Source organism: Mchenga conophoros, linkage group LG9 (genome assembly GCF_057382185.1).
Source record: "Mchenga conophoros isolate Kocher_MC1m ecotype Shallow Benthic linkage group LG9, M_conophoros_male_GT1.1, whole genome shotgun sequence".
NCBI lineage: Eukaryota > Metazoa > Chordata > Actinopteri > Cichliformes > Cichlidae > Mchenga > Mchenga conophoros.
In genome coordinates this window covers 219,687-243,685 of record NC_140534.1, presented here as the reverse complement: position 1 = coordinate 243,685, position 23,999 = coordinate 219,687, and the positions used below count along the sequence as shown (strand labels likewise).

At 42.7% G+C, this 23,999-nt stretch overlaps 1 protein-coding gene, 2 long non-coding RNA genes and 2 other non-coding genes across 7 annotated transcripts; 1 reads left to right on the top strand and 4 right to left on the bottom strand.

Moving 5' to 3' along the window:
- Window positions 1-1,354: 1,354 nt before the first annotated feature.
- Window positions 1,355-1,436, bottom strand: trnas-cga (transfer RNA serine (anticodon CGA)). The gene has a single exon. It is a non-coding gene; the product is annotated as a tRNA-Ser (tRNA).
- Window positions 1,437-2,011: 575 nt separating this feature from the next.
- trnag-ucc (transfer RNA glycine (anticodon UCC)) lies at window positions 2,012-2,083 on the bottom strand. The gene has a single exon. It is a non-coding gene; the product is annotated as a tRNA-Gly (tRNA).
- Window positions 2,084-12,628: 10,545 nt separating this feature from the next.
- Window positions 12,629-16,345, top strand: LOC146566489 (uncharacterized). 3 transcript variants are annotated; one of them, XM_085286017.1, is made up of 3 exons: window positions 12,629-13,509; window positions 14,486-15,082; window positions 15,434-16,345. In XM_085286017.1, the coding sequence occupies exons 1-3, from the start codon at window positions 13,492-13,494 to the stop codon at window positions 16,109-16,111; spliced, it is 1,293 nt and encodes a 430-aa protein (XP_085142143.1). In that variant the 5' UTR covers window positions 12,629-13,491; the 3' UTR covers window positions 16,112-16,345. The 3 variants fall into 3 exon arrangements, with proteins under 3 accessions (XP_085142143.1, XP_085142141.1, XP_085142140.1); XM_085286015.1 differs by lacking the exon at window positions 12,629-13,509 and having other exon boundaries at window positions 14,259-15,082; window positions 15,437-16,345; XM_085286014.1 differs by lacking the exon at window positions 12,629-13,509 and having other exon boundaries at window positions 14,259-15,082.
- A 345-nt stretch (window positions 16,346-16,690) lies between these two features.
- On the bottom strand, window positions 16,691-19,397 carry LOC146566488 (uncharacterized). The gene is made up of 3 exons (XR_014893789.1): window positions 19,272-19,397; window positions 18,789-18,858; window positions 16,691-18,589 (listed from the first exon to the last, which is right to left on the bottom strand). It is a non-coding gene; the product is annotated as an uncharacterized LOC146566488 (long non-coding RNA).
- Window positions 19,398-21,784: 2,387 nt separating this feature from the next.
- Window positions 21,785-23,090, bottom strand: LOC146566487 (uncharacterized). The gene is made up of 3 exons (XR_014893793.1): window positions 22,725-23,090; window positions 22,081-22,195; window positions 21,785-21,960 (listed from the first exon to the last, which is right to left on the bottom strand). It is a non-coding gene; the product is annotated as an uncharacterized LOC146566487 (long non-coding RNA).
- Window positions 23,091-23,999: the final 909 nt, after the last annotated feature.

Genomic DNA, 23,999 nt, shown 5'->3' with positions numbered 1-23,999 from the left:
TCAAAGCCCGCAACTGGAAGTGAGGACATGGCAGCAGAAACTTGGGCTACCATTTCATGATCTGAATCTGATGTGGAATGGGAAGAAACAGGCAGGGGCAGGCGAGAGAGACAGTCAGCTGTATAGTTCTGAGAACCTGGGCGGCAAATAACATCATAGTCAAAACACAGGAGGCGGGCAGACCAGCGGGCGATGCGCATGCCAACCCTATTAAACCCTTTGGTGCTCAGCAGCGTTGTCAGAGCTTGGTGGTCTGTCGGCAGAGTGAAACGTCGGCCCCACAAATACGTTCTCCATTTCTCTGCAGCCCACACACAAGCATAAGCTTCTTTTTCAACAGTTGAGTACTTTTGATCTGTTGCAGGCAGTGTGCAGGTAGCAAACGCCACAGGTTTTTCTGTGCCATCAGGTTGCACTTGAGCAAATACAGCACCAAGCCCATAGTCACTTGCATCAGTAGAGATCACAACACGCAAGGCAGGGTCAAACAGTGCCAGTGCAGGACTATTCACCAGGAGTTTTTTTACTTCTTCAAAGCTCGCTTGTGCACCTGAAGTCCATGTGAAAGTGTTCTTGTCGTTAGCACAGGCACACATAGGGGCTACAACAGTTGCAAAGTTTGGCAAAACTTGGAGTACCATGACACCAAGTCCAAGAAGGATCTCAAACTGAGGGAACTGGGGAGGATTAAAGGGGCAGCACAGCAGCGTTTTGGAAAACAGTGTAAAGGCTTTTCAGGAAGCTTTTAGGACGCTGTGAAAATACTGAATTTGAATAGTGGAGGCTAGAAGTAGTGAATGTATCCTTCCTCTCTATCATTAGATGGAGAGAGTGTACAAAGGCCGGCATAGTGGGTCTGTGGCCACTCTTGCTTGCACTTTTGCGTGTCCGTCAGCCAGCTGTGGAGAAGAGCAAAGTTTTTACATGCAAAGAGCTGAAGTGAAAAGCAGTGTTCCAAACAATGAAATGTGTCCACTCTTTGTGCTTTTCATGCAGTAATGTTTGATGTTTGAAGCAATTTCTGCTGTTGTCCCATTCCCGGTGAAATCCGCTGTCCCTCCAATCCCGATCCTCTTGCAAAGCAATCAGCATTTGTCAGACGCATCAGTCATTGGCGGTACTCAGACAGGATCCTGGATGACTACACGTCTGGGGTGGCTAAGAGAGCAATTGAAGGATGCCATGTTTACTGAATATGTGCCTAATTTTGTCAGGACATAGCTGGGTCCATTGCTTCTGCGTGCTCTATTTTCACAAGCAAAGGCCTGGCTCTTTCTCCTGGCACCTTCTCAGGTGAACTCCATGCCGTGGCTTCTTCTCAAATCAACGTCTGGACTGCCGCAAAACAGCTGACCGTTGTCGACAGGATTCGAACCTGTGCGGGGAGACCCCAATGGATTTCGAGTCCATCGCCTTGACCGCTCGGCCACAACAACCACATTTGGTTTTGGAGCTACATACTTGAAAGACATACGTCTTCCAAGTCCTACGCCACACGTCTTTCAAGTAGGATGTGCACAACAACGGCCACGCTGGATTGTAAATGCGGTAGCTGCATGACTTTGGTGAGAAAGCTTGTGGTTTTGCAGTTCCGTGAGATCGGTGCAGCACAGCTGCGGTTGAAGCTAGCTGGCTGACATTAGCTTGCTTGTTTGCATGAACAGTAACACACACAGCTGATGATTTTGCCACCGCAAAGAGCTGATCAGTACATGGTTAGTAAAATGTTATCTTCATTCCAAACATTCAGCACAATATTTAAAGTGGGACTGGGTGTCTTTATGAAGAAGTAGCGTGTCCAATCACAGTTTCATGTAAGAAGGTATATGTATGAAGTGATGAGAACTCAAAGCCTGTGTGAACAGTGTCTTTCCACAGCAAACGGTAGCAGCGAGGCCGATGAAGAATGCACCTGGCCTGACATTGTAAGCCTTTGCAGAAAGAGCGGAGAACGTTTTTACTGTAAAACAGTACGCAGCCCACATGCTTGAACAGCACTGCGAGAAGCAACTGCGATGGCCGGGAATCGAACCCAGGTCAACTGCTTGGAAGGCAGCTATGCTCGCCACTATACCACCATCGCTGTGAAAAACTGCAACATCACTGAGTCATTGTCCGGCTTATGAAGCTTTCAGGACAATTAACAAGGTGGGCATTGTGATTACTCGCTTGTCAGGTTCTAAACTGGTCAAAAGGTAGATCACTAAAAAGACTAGTGCTCTCATGCAACTGCACATTTAATCTCATCAGCTAAGCTTCTTTGCTACTCAAGTGTGGCCTCTCACGCATTTAAACTCTTGTGTGATTTTTAGCACCTTGAGAGTCGCAATGGTCACGCGAGTTCTTCAGGTCACAGCAGACAAGGTGCGAATAGGTGTGAATCTGTCTTGGGACGAATCTGGGACGAGGACGTCTTTGGCTCCTCTCTCTAGTTATTGGACTTTGGCAAAAAGGTTTCACGCTTAATTAAAAAATGAGAGCAAGTGTCTGTGTCCCGAATACAAAGTGGGAGCTGGTTCCACAGAGAGGGGCCTGAAAAGTGATGGCTCTGCCTTCCATTGTACTTTTAAATCCCCTCGGAAGACAGCAGTCTGAGAGCAAAGCACTCTGTTGGGATGATATGGCACTGTGAGATCTTGTAGACAAAATTGGGGGTGATTATTCAAGACCTTGTGTGTGTGAGGGCAAGTATTTGGATTTTTATTTGGGATTTAATTGGGAGCCAATGAAGAGAGAAGTCCATATGGGGGAAATATACTCTCTCCTTCCAGTCCCTGACTGTGCTCTGGATGCAGCGTTTTGGAAAATAGTGTAAAGGCTTTTCAGGAAGCTTTTAGGACACTGTGAAAATACTGAATTTGAATAGTGGAGGCTAGAAGTAGTGAATGTATCCTTCCTCTCTATCATTAGATGGAGAGAGTGTACAAAGGCCGGCATAGTGTGTGTACCAGAGCAGGGCTGTGTGTAAAGCACAGCCAGGCAGCTGAACACTGTATTGTTCTCTATTTTGTCCTCTTTGAGCGCGAGACAAGCCACCACAGCTGGCAACACCTGTCAGTGAACACATTCAGGATGAAGATGGGAAGTGAGGAAGAACTGCTGTCAGTGCTGGAAGAGCTCGACCCCCTCCCCATCACTGCGCAGTCTCAGCAGCCCTCACCCACCCCTGCCTCTCCTGTAGATGCCTCTCAAACTGCATCAGTTCAACCCCGAGTTGAATTATTCCAAGACCGAGATGAGCCCATCTGTTTTGCTGAAATCCAAGAAGACATGTGGTCAGTGCTTGACTACCTCCCCGTCTCTCAGCAGTCTAATGTGCTCTCCTCTCCTCATTCACACAACTACTCGACTCCTAAACAAAATCTCATCTGTCCTGCTGATTCCCCTCCATCCAAACTGGCGTCCTCCCCTGTTGCATTCACTGAATTGCCATCAACAACCCCCATCTTTTGCCAACTAATGAAAAACAATAATTTCACTATAGACGATTGGACCGATTTCAATTGAATTAAACTGTTACTCCTGTTATTTCAACATCTGTCTTTGTGTAAATAAATGAAAAAACAAACAATAGATGCTTCTGTCATAAGTTACAGCAGGATGAAACAACCTTCATGTAGTTCTTGTTTTTAACACTGCAAACCTTCTTTAGTTCTTTTGTTTCCTTTCATATTCAGCACACATCTGTCAGTGTCCACTAACTGTCAGGGAAAAGCCAGATAAAAACACTGTGGGGTCTTTTGGGACACGTGCTCGTTGGGTTTACTCATAGATATCAGAAATGATCTGTTCTGTATTCAAAGGATACACGAAGGACGTTTGTATTAAATGCAATATAGCGACTGATCATATGCTGCTTTCTTTGGGGGCTTTTCACCACCATGTTACACAAATCCAGTTTCTAACTGAAAAGAAAATCCTTCACCATTTTCTAATCAAATTCCCTGGTTTCCCATGTCAGAGATGTCATGGCTGAAAGGATCATCGCCTATTGAGCTCAAAGCTAAACTCTTGTGTAGGGCCTCTTTCCATGTTGCACCATTCATTTTAAAAAGTCCTGGTAACAAGAGACAGAGGTGACTTGATGTATTACAGTTACTTCCCAATTTACAGAAATGATGTGACTTCTGACATTTTCCTAGCAGGAAATGTGCTACTGTGGGACACTGAAAGAATAAACAGCAAGGCACGTTTTGTTTTAATAACTTTTCTTTACTTCATTTGTATGAACTAGGTTTACCTTACAAAATCTTATACTGTATATAATGTTTTATGTTTAATTCATGTCAATGTCAGCTCGTGTTTACTCGGGTGAGCAGTACCGGCCCACAAAGAGAATGCTCTTGGTGGGTTTATGTCGGATGAAGAAGATGAAGTGATGGTCAAAGAACATTTCAAAGCCCCCACTGAGAAGTTGTTCAGAAAAAGAAGTTGAACCTGACCAAGATGAAATCCAAAATTGGGAATTAATTGTTTTATTGTATTATTTTTAATGTCACATATGGTGCTGTGTAATCCGTGTATGTATTATGTGTCTCTGCTGATGTGTTTCATGCCTCACTTTCATTTTACTGTAATTAGGCTAGTTTTAAGTTTCTTGAGTATTCTGATAAGGATACTGTGTAGTATGATTTGCAAATGAAGAGGAATCAATTAGTCTTAAATTAATTGACTAAGAGAAATGAAGCGTTGGAAGAATGTTATGTTGATGACTATGAGGTTTCTGGGGTTTATTCAATAGAGCAACAACTGTGTGGGATCTTTATACAAATTCTTATATTCTATTTAGAGCTTGCTTTAAAGTATGTTAGCAAAAAAACAGCGCACGCATTCGTTTTCACGATTTTTGTTCTTCTTTAGTCATTGGGTCTTTTTAGGTGGTACCTCCAGGTACCACAAGGGGGGATGTGGTGGATTTTTGTGTGATATGTATAACTATACACTATATATCTATGTGCACTGAACATATATATTTTAACTTTCATGTAGAGTCTTAAGCACAAGACATTTTGCTTCACCATGGTTTATTAAGGTGGTGCAGTAACAGGGCAGTTAATGCTGCTGAGAGTTCTCCTGCATAACTCGCTCTCCAGCTAACTAACCTTCCCTAACGTCTTTCATGCAGCACATGTCTGTATCTATTTTTTCTACTCTTTTACAGAGCATCTTTTTGAGTGTCTTGATTTTAATTTGATCTAAAAGGGTTGGATCTCCACATCGTTGGTGCAAGAAGATTATCAGGATGGCTTCAAAATTTGCGACTACAGCCCCTCTTCTGTGGAACCAGCTTCCAGTTTGGATTCGGGAGACAGACACTATCTCTACTTTCAAGATTAGGCTTAAAACTTTCCTCTTTGGTAAAGTATATATTTAGGGCTGGACCAGGTGACCTTGAATCCTCCCTTAGTTATGCTGCAATAGATGTAGGCTGCCGGGGATTCCCATGATGCATTGAGTTTTTCCTTTCCAGTCACCTTTCTCACTCAGTATGAGTTAACAGACCTCTCTGCATTGAATCATATCTGTTATTAACCTCTGTCTCTCTTCCACAGCATGTCTTTATCCTGTCTTCCTTCTCTTACCCCAACCGGTTGCAGCAGATGGCCCCGCCCCTCCCTGAGCCTGGTTCTGCTGGAGGTTTCTTCCTGTTAAAAGGGAGTTTTTCCTTCCCACTGTCGCCCAAGTGCTTGCTCATAGGGGGTCATATGATTGTTGGGTTGTTCTCTGTATCTATGAAGCACCTTGAGGCGACTTTTGTTGTGATTTGGCGCTATATAAATAAAATTGAATTGAATTGAATTGTGTTAACTTGTGTAGTTACACAAGTTACACAGGCAGAATGCCATGTGAACCCTGTCTCCAGGTGGAAAACAGAATGAGCGATACACCTGCTGTCAGGCCTGCAGGGTTTCTCCCTGTGATGTTCTTCTCTGTCTTGTGGTTGACATTTTTTTTTTTTTACTGGCACAAATAATTTGTGGGGCGTCTTATTGTGACACCTGATTGTTGTAGTATTTTTAAAATGGCTGTGCAAAAAAATAAAAATAAGAACCCCAGATGCATTGCCTGCATTTTTAGATGAATAGTTGTATATAACTTTATTATTTACAAAATTTTTGTTTAATTTTAATTTAAAATAATTACCACTTATATTTGCATTTCAAGTTATGAAAATAATTTACTAAACATGTCTGTGGTTTTTATAGTAAAGAGAAAATATAACTACTACTAGGGTTTTATGTGTTTGTGTGATTTCAGACCAGTTGTTTTAATAACTGTAAATTTGGACGTGTGAGGTTGTGCTGAAAAGAATGATACCAAGAAAGACAAGGTAAAAAAACAACAACAATCAAAAGCAGCCAAAAATGGCCAATTATATTTTGGACCTCAGAATATTGACCCAACAAATCATGAAAAATGAGGTTTCAATAATTGTTTGTGACAGTGCAGCTTTCTGGCAGTAGTAGTAGTCAGTACAATTTGATTTTTTTCTAACAAAAACAGTATGAAACTTAAGTTAGACTTGTGTTTGGAAATGAGCCCCCGCCCAGTGTTGTGTAGCTTTCTGGATTTTATACTTATTGGTTACATATTTATTTATTATACAGGCTATACAGTACACACATTTTATGTAACTGAAATGTTTAATTATGTGGGCTATAGAAAATAATTAAGTTATAGACCATATTTATATGAAACATATGCTTAATGTATATTAATCATATGTAACACCTGCATATGTCTTTAAAACAAGGCTTTGATTTTGCCACCCCATTTGATTTCCATGCCAGCCTGGAAAAATTTCTCTAGATCCGCCCCTGGACCTGTCCTGGACCAGCAACACCAAATCAGTGACTAAAAGAGCTCAGCAGCGACTGCATTTTAAGAGACGACTGAAGAAGGTGCACATCCCCAAACCCATCTTTAATACTTTCTACAGAGGTACCATGCAGAGCATCCTAACCCGCTGCATCACAGTCTGGTATGAAAACTGTCATGCGTCCAATCGCAGAGCCCTCCAGAGGATTGTGTGGACCGCACAGCGTGTTATTGGCAGCTCTCTACCCAGTCTACAGGATATTTACACCTCACTGGGAAAGCCACTAGCATCATGGCTGACCCGCATCACCCTTCCCATCAACTGTTTACCACACTTCCCTCCAGAAGACTACTGCGTCATCAGGAGCAGGTCGGCAAGATTGTGCAATAGCATTTTCCCCCAAAGCAGTTTGGCTCCTGAACACCATGGTTCCTTCCTCTGCACTGAAAACTTCTCCACACACTTCTTGGACTACATAATACTCTCCTCTAATTATTATTACTATTATGATGTGAACATTTTGTGCACTTAAATCTTACTGTGCTAATGACCCCTGCATCAGCACCTTGTTTGGAATAGCAGTGGAGAAGACATAGATTCAATGCTGCAGACGTCTGAGCAAAGAAAGCTTCTAGAAGAGTAAAGACTAGCTAGAAGAATGAAGATTCACAGAGTAAATGTGAAAATTCATCACAGGGCTCTATGCACTTGATTAACTGACCATGAGCAAGTTTGCTAGTCTGGAGCATTCAGATCCACCACAAAGACTGTTCAGTGCTCACAGAAACTGCACAATACCCAAGAGCTGCATCTGAGCCTCTACAGGCCTTAAACAGCATGTTAATGTTCAAGACAGTTTAATTAGAAAAAGACAAAACAAGTATGGTTGGTCTGGAAGGGCCGCCAGGAGAAAGCTTCTTGTCTCTAAAGAGAACACAACAACTCAGTTGAGGTTTGCAAATTTGCCCTTGAAAGCTTCTGGAGCAACATATTTTTAAAAGATGAGACTAAAGTGGAGGTTTGGTCATAATGCACAGCAGTAACTTCAGCAAAAATCAAACACAGCACAAACACCTCAAATCCACTGTCAAGTACGCTGGTTCAATTGTGGTGATTTGAGCTTGTTCTGCAGACACAAGCAATAAGCACCTTGCAGTCCACGAACTCCTCTGTATGCCAAAGTTTTCTAGAGTCAAATGTGAGGCCGTCTGTCCAACAGCTGAAGCTTCTCCTAAATTAGGCCATGCAACAGGATAATGAGCCCAAGCACAGCAGCAAATCTACTGCATGGAAGTCCAGACCTCACCCTGACAGAAATGCTGTGTATAAAGAAATGCTTGCAAATGTTGATGAATTGAAGTTATTGCTGCTAACTGCTGCTTCTGTAACCGACTCAATCATAGAATGATTATGATATTGAAAAAGACAAATGCCTGAATCCTAAATTGTGGATATCCTTTTGTTGTGATCTAAAATGTAACACTAAATGTGATTAAAACACTAAAAATCTGGACTCTTGGGCTCAACAACTGCAAGGATCACCAGCCCGAGGAAAACACAAAATACACATGACCCGGTGACAAAGACAATTCATTCTTGAATGAAGACATTGATCTGACTTTTTAAAATTTTGCCAATTGTGTTTATTATTAAATTATTGAGGAAATAGAAAGGGGGGAGGGGTTTTAAAGAAGAAGGTAAAGGAAAGGGATAGAAAGGAGGAAAGAGATAGAGGAGAGAAAACCCCAACAATCCCCTCTGAGCAAGCACTAGGTGCGACAGTGGATAGGAAAAACTCCCTTTAAAGGAAGAAACCTATGACAGAACCAGGCTCTAGAGGAGGCAGTCAACTGTCGGGACTGGTTGGAGGGTGAGGGTGAAAAGAGAGAGGGGGGGGGGGGGGGGGGGGGAGGAGATGGGACAGGTGATAGGAGTTAAAGGGAGACAGGGGAGGGAGAGGTGTCAGGAGAGAAAGGGAGAGAAAGGGAGAGGAGAGGTGAAAATTAAGATGGAACAGACGAGGTGACATTAGCAGTAGAAAAAGTAGAAAAAGTAGAAAAAGCAGGAGTGTCCCTCCTCCAGAAGAAGCAGAAGCGTTTTTTCTTCTTTTCCATGAGCTTTTCCACGAGCACTTTTTTCTCTAGGATGAGGGTTCTCAACTGATCGATTGTTTCTGCATTCTCCTGCTCAAGTCTCTTGCATGTTTTCTCCACTTCTTCTAATTTGGCTTGTTTGTCTTCGAGCCTTTCTTTCATTTCTTTAGATGTTGCCTCCTGCATTAGCTTTGCCTCGTGCAGCTCTGTATAACTCTGTTGTAATTTGTTGTGCGTGTCTTCCAACTGCTGACTTCTGCTCTCGATTTCTTGAAGTGAACACTGCAGGTCTTCGTTTGTTTTCTCTAGTTGTTGCTTTAGCACCTGTATCTCAGTGTTTTTGCACTTCACGTTGTCTGAAAGTTCCTCGACTTCTGTGTTTTTTCTCAGCATGTCATTGAGCTTACTCTGCATCTCTGAGCATTGGTTTTGCAGTTTTTCCTTTTCCTCTTCCAGTTCAGTTGTTTTGTAGTTCAGTTTGTTATAAAGTTCTTGCAGGTTTTGGTTTTTCCTCTCAAAGTCCTGGAGAATTTCTTTGTCTTCTTTCTGCTTTATTTCCTGTTGTTCTTGGTCTTGAAGCAGCTCTTGATATTTGTGCAGTGTTTCATCAAGCTTTACCTGCAGCGCTCCGTATTGTTCCTGCACACCTTGGAGTTGGCACTGCGTGTCTCTCTGGTCCAGTTTTTCTTTCTCTTCAAGGATTTCTTTATTCTTTTGCAGAGCTTCATCAAGCATTACTTGCGAGCCTTCGTTGTGTTTCTCGATGTTCTGAAGTTTGCAATCCAGATGTTTCTGTTTCATGTCTTGCTGTTCTTTCTCTTGAAGGAAATCTTTATTTCTTTGCAGTGCTTTATCAAGTTTCATTTTCAGCGCTGTGTATTTTTCCTGCACGTCTTCAAGCTTGCAGTCCGTTTGTTTCTGTTTAATTTCTTGTTGCTTTTGTTCTTGAAGCAACTCTTTATTTTTGTTCAGTGTTTTATCAAGCTTTACCTGAAGCGCTTTGTATTTTTCCTCCATGCCTTGGAGTTTGCACTGCTTCATGTCCTGTTGTTGTTTTTCTTGGAGGAGTTCTTTCATTTTTTGCAGAGCTTCATTAAGATTTGCAAGCCTTTGTTGTGTTTCTCCATGTCCTGGAGCTTGAAATCCATTTCCTTCTGTTTTATCTCCTGTAGCCTTTTTTCTTGAAGAAACTCTTCATTTGTGTGCGGTCTTTCATCAAGCTTTACTTGCAGCTCCTGATTCTTTTTGTCCTTCAGCACTAGTTTTTCTAGTGCTTTATCAAGCTTTGCTTGGAGCTCAAAGTTTCTTCCCTGTCTAGGAGTTCCATTTCTTTCAACTTTTGAATATCTTCCTTTTCTAGAAGCTGGTTGAATGATTTGTCTACTTGATCAGGAAGTTGAATTTTGTCTTCCTGATCACAAAGAGGAGAGTTGGGCTTTACTGTTTTTTTTCTGTTTTCTCTGAGACATGTTTGAATCTGTAAACTGTCACTCTGTTTATATCTGAATTAACTAATTTCAAGAAACTGTTGCAATTACCTGGACTGCCTCAGCCCAGGTGATGTAACATTAGCAGACAGAGGGTTTGATGTTGCAGAATCTTTGGAGCTGTGCCATGCTGAACTGAAGAGCCCAGCTTTCACCAAAAGGAAGAACTAACTGGGCCCTAGATTGCCCAATCAAATCTCTTAATGCCACCTGCCCTCTCCTACATTAACTGTGGGCTCACCTTGTAGAACAGAGTTGAGTGTGGAAGAAATGGCAAAAAATATGGAGCTGAAAAGCTGAGAGAGAAAAAGAAATGATAAATAAATCAATGTGTCAAATTAACTGACATGTTAGCTGGTAGAGTGCCCACTGCATTATATATATATCATCTCTTTTTTATAATAAATAATCAAAAACTTTATTTAAACTAAGATTTTAAAAAATATGTGCAGTGATTGATGTGCTCTCAGACATGTGCTTCAATCCACACACAAATACAAAACAATCTGACCACACGTACAACTGTTTCACAAACTCTATAAAGCATTCACACTCCAATGGATGCATCAGAAAGCAGCTTGGGATTACAATCTTGTCCAAGGATATTTCGCCTGCAGACTGGAGCAGCCAGGGATCAAACCAGAAAACTTTCTGATCAAAAGCTGACTTGTGCTAAATGCTGAACGGCAGCCAACCCATTTTAGCCATTTAATGAATGTGCCATTTAATCTTGGCTGCAGCCAAGATTAAATGGCACATTCATTAATTACAGAGTTACGGATTGTTACATGGAACTCAAAAGAAATAATGAACCCATCTCGTGTCCTGTGTCTTCTATAGCTGTCTGTACTTTTACTTCCAAAGTTGATCAGCAAACAGTTTGCAGGCCTCTAATTATCAGGCTGTACTCAAGCGCTTGAATTCAACCTAAAAGCTGTGCTGTCATACAGAACCAAGTACCCTCCGCGGAAACTATAGCTAATGTCACAACTGGATCTGATGAGACAGCTATGATTTCTGGACTCGAAGTAAATAATCCTGAATCAATTTATACAACATCAGTTTGTTTGTTTTGCTTTCATAACAAATAGTTTGAGCCATATACAAATACAGAAGTGACAAATGGAAACATATTTACAATCCAAAGTCAGACTAACAGTTTTCAGTAGCACAGTCTTTTATTTACAGTCTGCTTCTCCTGGTGGTAAACCTCTATCACATGTTTGGATTAAAAATTAGGCCTATATAGCTGCTGGTTCCAGTTTAAGCAATATGTTAAAAATACTAAATTCTTCATTGATTTGAGCTGTGGGGTTTGCTATACACTGGCAGAAAATTGTAGAGTAAATGGTGAAAACAAACAAACCAAATAACAAGATCCTTGAATTCCATCTTTTTTATTAACAGAAACTCCAACAAATTTGTGCCCAATTGATGATGTTTGGGACATGAAAAGTCCAGTCCAGCAGGTGGCGGTAATGCGCCTTAAAGCTTTAACCGCCAAAAAATACAAGAGCAGAAGAAGAAGAAGCCGAGTTCCCGCTTTATGGCGTTTTTCTCTCCGATTATTGTCAAGACTGATTTAACACTTAAAGGTAAGCACCGAGCTAATATTAATCCGAGTCTAGTTAATCTTGAGTTTAGCTCCTGAATGAGGCTTTCTGTTGCTCTCCTCGGTGTCTCTTCTCAAGTTTTTGTGAACAAGTTGGAAAAAAAAATCTGACTAAATTGACTCAAGCTGCTTTAAACTAATTTACAGAAAGATATCACCAAAAGGTTGTGAAACACAGAGAAGAAAATAATTTATTAGAAGAAAGCTTTTAAATGAGCTCATTGTAATCAGAGTTTCTGTTGTTTTATTAGCCTGTTATTAAGGCTACTTAGCATCTCTGTGGCACCTGCACAGCTTATGAATGCAGCTTGCTAACTAAGCTAGCTAGCGCCACCCTTCTTCCATATAAGGTCACTTCCGGCTCCAAAAGACCCAACATGTTGGCGGTAAAAGTGCTATAATGAAATACATTTATGAGAAATGTAAAAATAAATGTGTTCCAGGCTAAAACACAGCTGCCTTTATCAGCGCAAAGTTGTGATGAGGCTTACTCAGATGATGGCTCAGATTTCTACACCCACTCGGATATACAGATGAAATCAAGACAAGTACATCAATACAAAAATTCACACGACTGTTCAAAAAATAATAAATTGCATGAATATAGGAAATCTTCCTCTCAGTGACTGAGTTGTCTCATTGTGTCCTCATTTTTTATAAATCAAGGCCGGAGTAACCCAACCTTAAGTGTTCATTAAGGTTTTTGTCACATAGATAGAAAATAAACTCAGAGATTAAGCGGCTGTTATAAACAGAGTGATTAGTTTATGTAAAAAATGTAGTTTGTTGTTGTTCTGGTTTATGTGCTGAAAATGGTTTTATTTGTGTATGTTCAATGTGTTAGACTTGTACATAGTTAAATATATGATCAAATAATGTTGAATCCTGGATATGGATTTGTAAGCAATGAAATTTGAAATAAGGGGGTAGGAACAAGAAAACTTCATCCTACTCCTTTTCGAGCACACACATTCTGTAGACATAGATATTTACATGAAAACTTGATGATTTTTAAGTTTTGTTATTTTTATTTTTTTCTGTTGTTATTTCAATTATATTTGCATGTTTGAAATAGATAGATAGATAAAATTTATCTATCTATCTATCTATCTATCTATCTATCTATCTATCTATCTATCATTTCTCACGGCACACGTATATTGTCGGGTTTTTTCTTGGCCAGGGCATATTTTAAAGAGGAATTGCTCTCCTGGTACTGGTGTGCCATACTGCTGAATTTGGTATCGGTGCTCAAACCTTTTGTGTTTGTTTCAAACAAGTTGTCCACCCAGGGAAGCTAAAATGTGTTCTGTGTGTTCTCAGATGAACATATGAGACACTTTGACTCTTCAGTGCAGTGTGGAGCTTAACAAAGTTCTGTTTTCTGTCCCAGCTGATCAGGAGGAGGAGAAGAGTCTGACGGAGCAGCAGAGGAAATTTCAGCTACTTGGACTCAGCTCAGCCACTGCAGAGAAAACAATGAGCTCAACACAGAAGGTGACAGATACTAGTGTTAAGAAATACTCCATTAAAAGCTGAAGTACTGATATATATATTTTATGCTAAACTAAATGAACCTTGTGCAATATTAATGTAATGTAGAAATAATGTATACAATGTATACAATGCCTACATCTTAGACGGTGACGTTGCCTCTAAACATCAAAATGAGCAGGAAGATGTTAAAGTGGGATTCAGCAGGATTCAACCCTAAAATCAGCTGTAGTGGCTCAGTGTGGGGAAAAGGGTCACAGCTCACAATCATTTCTATTGAGAGCTCCAGTAGATTTTTTTAATGTGCAGGCTGTGATCAGCTGACCTGCTGCTCTCTGTGAATTCAACCAGATGTCAGCAGATGTTTCACGAGTTGTCCTGGCTGATTTCCTTTCTCTACACTGACAGTACACTGTCTTTATATTAGACACTAAACTGTTGGTATGTGGGTGGAGCTCAGTGAATGAATGTCAGCATCATGAGCTTAAGTTTAAGTTAATCTCTGCTACACTTGATGTAATCTAACTCTGACATGAGCACCACAGTCACTGTGCACCACTCACACACTGTTCTTTACTTAAATCCATCACATTACAGTAAACTTGCCTGCTTATCCTGCACTAACCTGCAGAGGATTTTACTGCAGTCTTTACATCACATTGTGAGACAAACTGCACACAAACAGTTTGTGTGTTTGCTGATGTTTGTTGGGCTGATAGAATCGCTGCATTTGAAATTACCTGCCACATAAAAAATATTACTCCATTTATTCTCGCTCGTCTTCTGTATTGCTAACTAGATGTTGAAATACCGCGACCGCAACTTATCAGCACCTGCAGTCGTTCAGGTTCTGGTGGTGTTTGGTGCCACACTCCACCTTCAGGTTTAAAACTAGTGTTAATGGAGGGAGTTTGAAGCTTCAGTTTGTTTAATGACTGCATTTCACTCACTGCCTCTGTTTGTATCTCTGTCACTGCAGGACCAACGTGGACCGAGAAGTCAGCGCTCTCAGGAGGCCGACAAACCTCACAGAAGAAAGAGAGAGAAAAAAAACACCTGTGACGAGTGTGGGAAGGATTTTACCTGGAAGTTTAAACTAAAACAACATCAGCTCATCCACACTGGAGAGAGACCGTTCAGCTGTGACTTGTGTGGAAAGTCGTTTTCCTGGAAGAATTCCCTGAAAAGACACCAAGTCGTCCACAGTGGAGTTAAAGCTTACAGCTGTGATCAGTGTGGCAGAGCTTTTACTCGAAGTAGCAACTTACAGAGTCATCTAGTTACCCACTCTGGAGTTAAGGCATACAGCTGTGACATCTGTGGAAAAACCTTCAGCCAGCTAGGGTACCGAAATATACACCTACGCATTCACTCCGGAGAAGATGTGTACTGGTGTGATCAGTGTGGCAAATACTTTACAACAGACGCACACTTACAAAGCCACATGTTTACCCACACTGAGGAGAGACCTTATCAATGTGACCTGTGTGAGAAGACTTTTAAAACTCCACAGTACCTGAGACAACACCAACAGATCCACACCAGAAAGAGACTCTACAAGTGCAGTTACTGTGAGGTTTGTATTTTTATTTTATTCTTGTAAGTTCAGTCTGACTGTTTGGAACAAGTCTGCTCATTAAATTGTGTTAGCATGTTAGCACTTCTACTGCACCGAAGAGTAGCTCTGAGCCATTATTCAGGTTTTCATTTCATTTAAGTGTAAGTCAGATGTTACTGTAATATTAAATAAGTATTGCTGTAGTATTATGGTGGTAGTATTGTAGTTATTGTAGCCCAGTAAACTGAGTGTGTTAATTGAAACAGTAAAATGTAATTGGACGTCTGCAGAGATGCTCTTTATTTCAGGCGACTTTCAGGATAAAAGTGTTGAAGGACTGACTTACACTGTCTTTGTGTCTTTGTTTAGAAGCAGAGCGACACAGATGGATCCACTTCTCAACCCTGTCATCGCTGTGGTGGTGGGAAAGACTTTCGTTGTGACATCTGTGGAAAAACTTTCAGTCTGCAAGCCGGCCTAAAAATACATCAACGTAAACACACTGGAGACAAACTGAAATACTGCAAAGAATGTGGGAGAAGCTTCCCCACATCAGCTAAGTTAAAACGACATGAACTCTTTCACAGTGGGGTCAAAAAGCACCTCTGTGATCAGTGTGGGTCATCCTTCACCACTGCAGGTCACCTTAAAACACACAAACGAGTCCACACAGGAGCGAAACCATACAAGTGCAGACACTGTGACAAAAGCTTCTCACAGTCAGGTCATCGTAACAAGCATGAACGTACACACATGGAAGGAAACTACAGCTGTGAGCAGTGTGACAAGAGCTTCAGTAATCTCAGTTCATACTCTGCACACAAACGATCCCACGTTACTAATAAACTGTTTCACTGTTACCACTGTGCCAAAACATTCACTTCATCATCTGCTCTGTGCAAACATCAGCGCGATCACGCAGGGCTGAAATCATTCCCATCACAGGATCAGAGTGAATCTGAAGAGAGGGAAACATCCTCTGGTTTCAGAGTCCAACTTAAAACCCTGGAGATCAGGCTCCACAGAGCTCAGGTCGGCTCTCCTTAAGTTTAAGTTAAAGTTCAAATGAGGCTATGAATCAAACTTCCTGTAGTTCCATTTTAATCTTTATAAATTGTTCTTCTGTTTGTGTTCAGTCGTTACCTTTTTTTTTCAGTGGTTGGATTAAAAATCAGTTTTCTGTTGTTTAAGTTTTTATTGAATGTATTTTGTTAAATAAAGTTAAAAAAATGTTAAATAAAGAATTGTTTGAACGACAAAGATTTTGAGCCATGATGTCATTTCCTGTATTTCAGAGTAAAGACTGAAGTGACGAATGGAAACATGTTTACAGTCATGGAATAAACACTGATGGGTCATCTGTAGGAAGTTCTATTGCTGACCTGACAGACTCGACCTTGTTTACAAAGAAAGAAAGGAACTGATGACATGTGTCAGCAGAGGCTTTCAGGGTTGTTTAGAGTAGAGCTGATAGTCTTAAAGAACACGGCGATTATGACAATTTAACACAATGATCTGAGAAAAATGTCTGTTTCTCTCATTTTTACTGTATTCTGATCAAATTTCTAACATTCTTTTAACATTTCAAAAGAATTTGTCTTTCTTCCACTTTCACACTTGGCCCTAAAAACACCAACATCTGTGCATCACCCTTGTGTCAGTCTAATGAACCTAACATGTGAGTGATACATAACACACATTCACACTGGCTGCATATATCAGTCCGGGGGGGCAGAGCAGAACTCTGTATGAATCAGACGCGCTCACATATTCAGGCTTTCCAGAGGCGTTTACCATCAGAAGAAGCAGAACAATGAATCATCAGCACCCCGCAGAAGAACACAGCAAGCAACAACTCTAACAATAAAGACGTGCTGGAGCCAAAAGATGCAGATAGCGAGTTTTAAACGATAACGCACAGGATCAAAGGGGGAGAGGGTAAAAACCCACTGCCTCCTGAGATAAAGATCAGCAAGTCAAGCTGGCAGCAGACGACACAAAACGCTCTCTGGAGGAGGCGGCGACTGTGGAGCAGGCCGACGGAGAGGCGGATCGGCAGACAGGAAGCTCCCGGGGTCCCACAACAAGATGTTGCACGTCAGACTGGAGCAGGATATCCCCATGTTGGTGACACTGCCCATCGAGGTACAGCCCAACTTGGCAAACCAACCCTTCCCTTTCTTGGACACCACACTGGCTGATCTGGGCATCCAAGACTGAGTCTCACTCCGTGTGGGGACGTTTTTTTGTTTTTGTTTGTTTTTTAAGAAGCAATCATGTGTATATATTCAGCTCAGAGCTGAAGGAGAGGGTGGTTTGGGTTGACACCAAGAAGACCCATCCTAGAGGTACGGCGGTGGGATCCAACTGCAGGGATGTGGTCAGATGGCAGTCTGTGGAAATCAGGTGACAGTGAGAGCAACTTGATTTTCCTATTTTGTCCTTCAGATACGAGTGAAAGCCCAGATGCCAGGAGACAAGCAGCTCCAGGAGGTCCTGTACAGCACCGAGGTCCACACTGACCGCTCCTTCTGCTGCACTGGAATGGATATCCTGCCCTGGAAACAGACGTGTGCAGGTCTAGAAGCAGTTTAAATCCCATACTTTTTTGATCTGTGAGGCTCTTAATGTCACGTCTGCAGCCATGAAAGTCAGCTCAGGGTTTCTTGATTCTGATTTTTCTTTGCTGTGTCACATTTAGCTCATATCTGTATTGCCATGCCCTGAAAACAAGCTGCCGGGCTTTAGTCAGGCTCAGGGACAACGGGAGATCTGAGGAGCAACACGATGAGAACAACTAAAACTGAACAAACTTAACATCTGATTACCTTTTTTATTTGTAAGAAAAAGTTTAACATGAACGCGCCAACTGTCCACAGCAAAGCTTATTATGACAAGACTGCTTTTATTCAGTGATGTCAAAGTGTCATCACTTCATACCTCTGAACTGACATTAGATGTATTGCATACCTTGTTAGAATTACACTGTTGAAGCATTTGTAAAAAGCTTCTGTCCTTGTTAATTTATGTTTTAGGATAAGTTTTTGGGCTGTGTAAGGTCACAGGTTGCATTTCTGAGCAGAGTAGTAAAGGTAAAGTAAGTGTTTTCAAAACTAGCCACTCAGCATGTGTACAAACAGTGAGAAATCTCTGAAGAAAACCGTTTGAAGGAGCAAGAGCACACGCTTTTCTCCACAGGTTAAAGCCCGCTGACTCCCAAAGAGCAATGGGAATGAAAAACTCTCCTTAGCAGATTAAATCCATTACTTCACACTCTTGAGAACAAAGCAAGAAGTGTGTCCAAACCGCGTAAAGAACAGCAGCAGCGATTTATAGTGAAGCAGGAAATCAAAATACAGAACACAGGATGGTGAACCCGAACTCCTAACATAAGAAAAAGTAAACACGGCATGCACGTTAACAAGGGTCTCTGCTGTGCAGGAAGTGAGGTCACAGCTGCTTGGACCTCAGCACTGTGGTTCTGGGCAAACTTTCTCATGAGTGCTACTGAAATGTTCTGGCTTTCTGTGGAGGAGAAACAAACTGAGAGTTAGAGGTCAACACTGGAGACAGATCACTACAAAAGAACCAAATACTGATGAGAGTGCTGTGCACGATGCTAAGAGACATTAGATATGAAGCTCTGAGTCATGAGGGTTCATTCAAAGGAATTTTAACATGCAATCTGATGAGTTATTCTGCATGTGGCCATAGAAATCTTCACCTTTATCAACATCCTTGTTGCCCACGACATGACTGGAAGCAGCAACTATGGGTTTCATTAAATTCACGACCTGAAAGAGATAAAAAAAATAAAATAAAAACATTTAAGAAAAAAGTGTAATTAAAAATATTTTTAAAATTTAGGGACAAAATGCACAATGTGAAGTAGTTCAAGATTTACATCAGAGCATGTCAAAGTTTCTGCATGTGTTGGATTGTAAGAATAACTGATTTAACATTTAATAAAAGAAATGATTGGTTGGAAGTTTTTCCTTTCAAAGCATCTTTCTAAACATGTGAACAGCTGCTCTTTAATAATCAATATGAATCAAAGACTTCTGTCAACACAAAATAAATGTAAGGAAACACACTTTCCTGTGCAACATCCAGTTTCTATAACTGACGACAAGCTTGGACCACAGTGATCTAAACTCATCCTCTACATTGGAAATGTAAACAAATGTAAATGTGGTTTTTACTGTACCAAGGCAGGGCTGTGTGTGTAGAGCACAGCCAGGCAGCTGAACACTGTATGGTTCTCTTTTTGGTCCTCTTCGAGCGGGAGACGAGCCACCAAAGCTGGCAACACCGGTCAGTGAACACATTCAGTTTTCAGGCCCCTCTTCTGTGGAACCAGCTTCCAGTTTGGATTCAGGAGACAAGATTTCAAGATTAGGCTTAAAACTTTCCTCTTTGGTAAAGTATATATTTAGGGCTGGACCAGGTGACCTTGAATCCTCCCTTAGTTATGCTGCAATAGACGTAGGCTGCCGGGGATTCCCATGATGCATTGAGTTTTTCCTTTCCAGTCTCCTTTCTCACTCAGTATGAGTTAATAGACCTCTCTGCATTGAATCATATCTGTTATTAACCTCTGTCTCTCTTCCACAGCATGTCTTTTATCCTGTCTTCCTTCTCTCACCCCAACCGGTCGCAGCAGATGGCCCAGCCCCTCCCTGAGCCTGGTTCTGCTGGAGGTTTCTTCCTGTTAAAAGGGAGTTTTTCCTTCCCACTGTCGCCAAAGTGCTTGCTCATAGGGGGTCATATGATTGTTGGGTTTTTCTCTGTATCTATGAAGCGCCTTGAGGCGACTTTTGTTGTGATTTGGCGCTATATAAATAAAATTGAATTGAATTGAATTATCTGAGGAAGAAGCAGAGTTGGTTTGTTTCCAGCTGAAATCATCCAGGCTCAGGAATTTGAATCGATCCACATCATTTCTGCTTGAACTAGAGAACATGAGTGTCGACTTACATTTGGTCTGTGAGACACATGTCATAGTGACAGTATTTGGGTTAATATGGCATTACTCACCCTGGTCGCATTTCTTCAATATCAGGCACCAAGTTCAGGAACTCGTTCCTTTGCAGCCCGCGCAAGGTAGGAGGTCTCCAGAGTGGGAACCATCGGGAAGTTTTCACAGTCTGAGCAGGAGGGACTGGAGGCACGTGAGCTGTTCTCAGGGGTCCTTTAACACAAATCACACCAAGTTAGAATCAAATAGATAACCTGTCAATAACCGTTTGCAGATCGAGGTCAATGTTCCTAAAAATATGTTTACTTCTGGCCCATGGAGCCACAGCGCGAGTCCGAGAGAGAGGGGCAGGTAGAGGAAGGGGTGAGGGTGGCACTGCTGAAGCTCGTCACGGATGGATCACGTCCGATCGGTGAGATGAGAGAAAGCTGAAGTGAAACAACAGCAGGATGAGGTAGACGTCAATATAGGAACTCCCTGATGTGACACAGAAAGGCTATTTTTTTATTTCTTTGTATTATTTCTCACCTTGCAGTCACTGATGCTGTTCACCAGCTGCTTGTATTCAGTATTGAAGGTGTGTGTCAGAAGGCGCAGGCACTACAACACAACAGGAACAAGACCGATCAGCTCCGAGCAGAGAAGGAAGAAGGCAGCAACAAGAACGCCCACTAAGCCCACGTTTTTCTCACCTTGGTGGCCAGCTCCTTCTCACGCTTTCAAAGGTGGTGCTGGAGATCTGCGAGGAGACGGAGGTGGACGTGGACAGAGTGCTGGAGCTCACGCTGGGGGACAGAGACTCACTCAGGGACTTGGTGGTGGGAGCTGTTCCCACGGGAGCCGCCTCTCCCAGAAGGTGACGGGTCTTTTCCACCTGGACGAAAGATGGGGGCGAATGTGAGGTGGGGAGAAGAGGGGAGGTTAGTCATGTAAAGTCTGTACTCTAAGAAAAAACTTTTTAGAATAGCACTTTGGTCTTTGAGTTGAAAAGTCATTTTTCCCTCTACGATATTAAACAGATTTATTTCTTTATGAATCTTTTAAGGCCCCACCTCCTGCAGCTGCTCCATCTTCTCCAGCTCCCACTGGTGCTCTAGGATGAGGCTATCTCCTCTGGGCCTCCAGCCGGCCAGGTTCTCCTCTCCACGCACATAAGCCACTGATGTGTCCAGGACCTTCCTCCTCCTCCTCTGCATCCCTGCTCAGGACATGAGCCCTCATTAGGATGAAGCTCTCCACAGAATTATGATAAAACAGCTGCCGTTCTTTAAACATGTTTCATGGCCGCTCACCTGGGCTTCCAGTGTCAGACATCTTACACAAGCTCAGCTCGTAGATCCCAGTCACTCGGTTGCTATAATGAAGCAGAAGTTTTGAACAAGGAAACTTTGTAACAGGGCAGATATCTTTGATTGTGAAACAGAGATGGCCACAGTGCAGCAGCCCAGATTTACCAGTCAGGAGTTTTGGAGTAAACAGTCCCAAAGAGGTTCTTGAGAGAACGGGGTGGGGAAATCTTGGCGTCTCGGGAGTAAAAGACCGTGCAGATGTCTTTGGTGATAATGGCAGGCTGGATGCAATGGTCCAGCTGCAGAGAGGAGATAAAGGGTGTGTGTTAGACACGATGACATCAAGAGACTTAAAAACACGTACAAACAGGTACAACACGGCGGAGCAGCGGCTGACCTCCAGATATGCAGATAAGGTCATGTAGATCTTCTCTCCGTAGGGAGTGACGCGGTTGAGCAGGAGGGAACCTTTTAAGGGTGTTTTTATTTGTGCTCCCTGGCCTGGAAATAAACGGTTTCCGATCAGACCTGCTTCATCTTCGTGCCATTGGTATCTGACTCGCTTGCTCCCCCATGCATTTTAAAAGAATCCTTCTCTTCAGCATGAAGTTCTGGCTCAGCTTTAGTGTCTGCGTTACATGTACACAAAGACAGAAACATTCAATGATAAAAACACACAGTGGAATAAAATTGTAAGACGTCATCAGTTGATGCAGTTTAAGGACACTTGTTCTTCTGTGCAGTCTCACCTGGAGCTCACGCTTCTAGTTCATGCCATCATGACCAAAGATTCTTCAATTAATAGTTTAAAGATGTCCATGAATGCACTGCTAACTGCTCTTCACCCTGATGTCTTTACCCCGCCTGTAAGAAAGCAAAGAAAAGGCTAACATTAGAAACAGCCACCAACCAATCCCTTTTACTCCACCACCCAAAAACCAGTGAGAAACACTAGTTAGTATTAACTTGGAATCAAAGTGCACTAATCCCCAGGCTCCCAGCATAACATACAGTCCAACACAAACTCCACAAACTGTCTTGCTTCAGCTGACTTTCCTTCACCTTCTCTCCAGACAATCTGTTGTGCTCTTTTCAGCACAAAGCCACACTCCTGCTCACTGATCCTCACCTCTTTTTAACCTAGTCTCAGCAACTTTGTCCCATAGCTTGCACATCCTTTCCACCTCCATCTTTCTTCCCAGCCAACTGATACATACCTTTTCTCCTTCCTTAAAAGCCAGCCTAAGAAATACGAGTTCATAAACGCCACAGAGAAATAAATCAGAGGAATAAAATGCAAATGATATTGCTTACACTGAACAGCAACACCCAGGTGAGGATTATCTAATGCCAAATTTTCCAAACAATGAACAAACCGTGCCCTTTGTCTCACCATGTCTAGAGTGTAGAGGTCAGCCAATGTCGCTCGGATCTGCTGCACAGCTTGAGGCTGGTCTGGGAAGAATCTGTCCAGGACTCCAGGTCTGGGGAGCACTTGCTGAACCTTCTTGGTACCAGCCAGGTGAGCGCTGATATCTGGACACAAAACCATAGAAAAAAAAAAGAAAAAAAATGCATCTATTAATCACCTGGATCACCTGTTGAGAAAGAAAAAAGAAAACAAGCAGAAGAGAACAAGAGTAATAGAATAAACAACATCACAATGATATATGGGAATATGACAGTAAATACTAAATATTAAACATTATTGTGCAGCACATAAGATCAACAGAACACAGTGTGCTTTGAGGTAGGAGCCAAAAAGGGTGAAGTTTGTGTGTGTGAGCACCTGTGAGCATGGACGCGCTTGTTTTTTAAAAAGGTTCCTTCATGTAATAATCTGCTAGAGGGTGTGGGGGGGCCACAGCCCCGTCCTCCAGGGCATGAAGCAGGTATGGAGGAGATCAAAACTCCAGACATCCAGAGGCCCCCAGAACACAACAGACCAAGGAAGACCAACAGAGGGGCAGCCGCGCCACTGTCCCAGAAAGAGCTGAGGAGAGTCCCAGATGAGGGCTCACTCAGCAGCCGCGGAGCAGAAGCCAGGGGGAGTTGCAGTGACACGCCCGTGAGCTCCGCCGGCAGCCAGCCGTGCCTGAGTGACCGAGCCCCAGGCTGAGAGGCCGGGGGCACCCCCACCTCCGAAGTGGCCCGAGCGAGCCCCAGGCTCCAGGCCCCGATAAGCGGCCGCCAAGGAGTGAGCCGGTGTGTACCTGGACGCCCATCCCCGGACACAAAGAACCACCAACGCACCGATGTCTGAGGGAGTCCGCCACTGGCAGGGGAAGTGGTGGTAGGGGGAGATAGGCCTCCAAACCTTGGAGGGCCTGAGGTTTCCCCAGAGAGGTGGCGTCTGATACCCAACCTGACATATAGACACAGACATACAGGCACACACAGACACAAACATCCATTCCCACCCTCATGCTCTCATATGTACTTACTCCACACTCAACCAACGTGGAGACAGACATAAAGAGACGCTGTACACACGATCACACTCCCCAAGCGTACTCTACGAACCGGGTCTAGGTACCCTTGCCCCTGGAGGGGGGAACTGCACCCAGACCCAGGTAGTGTTACCCTTTTCCCTGCGGTGGGGAGAGGCAGACCACCCCAACTCCGCAGCAGCAGGGAGGCCCCACACTCCAGACCGCAGTCGGACGGC

What these genes read in the sequence shown, in the direction of transcription:
- LOC146566489 (XM_085286014.1), top strand. Translation starts at nt 14,438, where the DNA reads ATGACTGCATTTCACTCACTGCCTCTGTTTGTATCTCTGTCACTGCAG. An exon ending in ACAAGTGCAGTTACTGTGAG is followed by an intron (nt 15,083 to 15,433) that starts GTTTGTATTTTT and finishes GTCTTTGTTTAG; the next exon opens with AAGCAGAGCGACACAGATGG.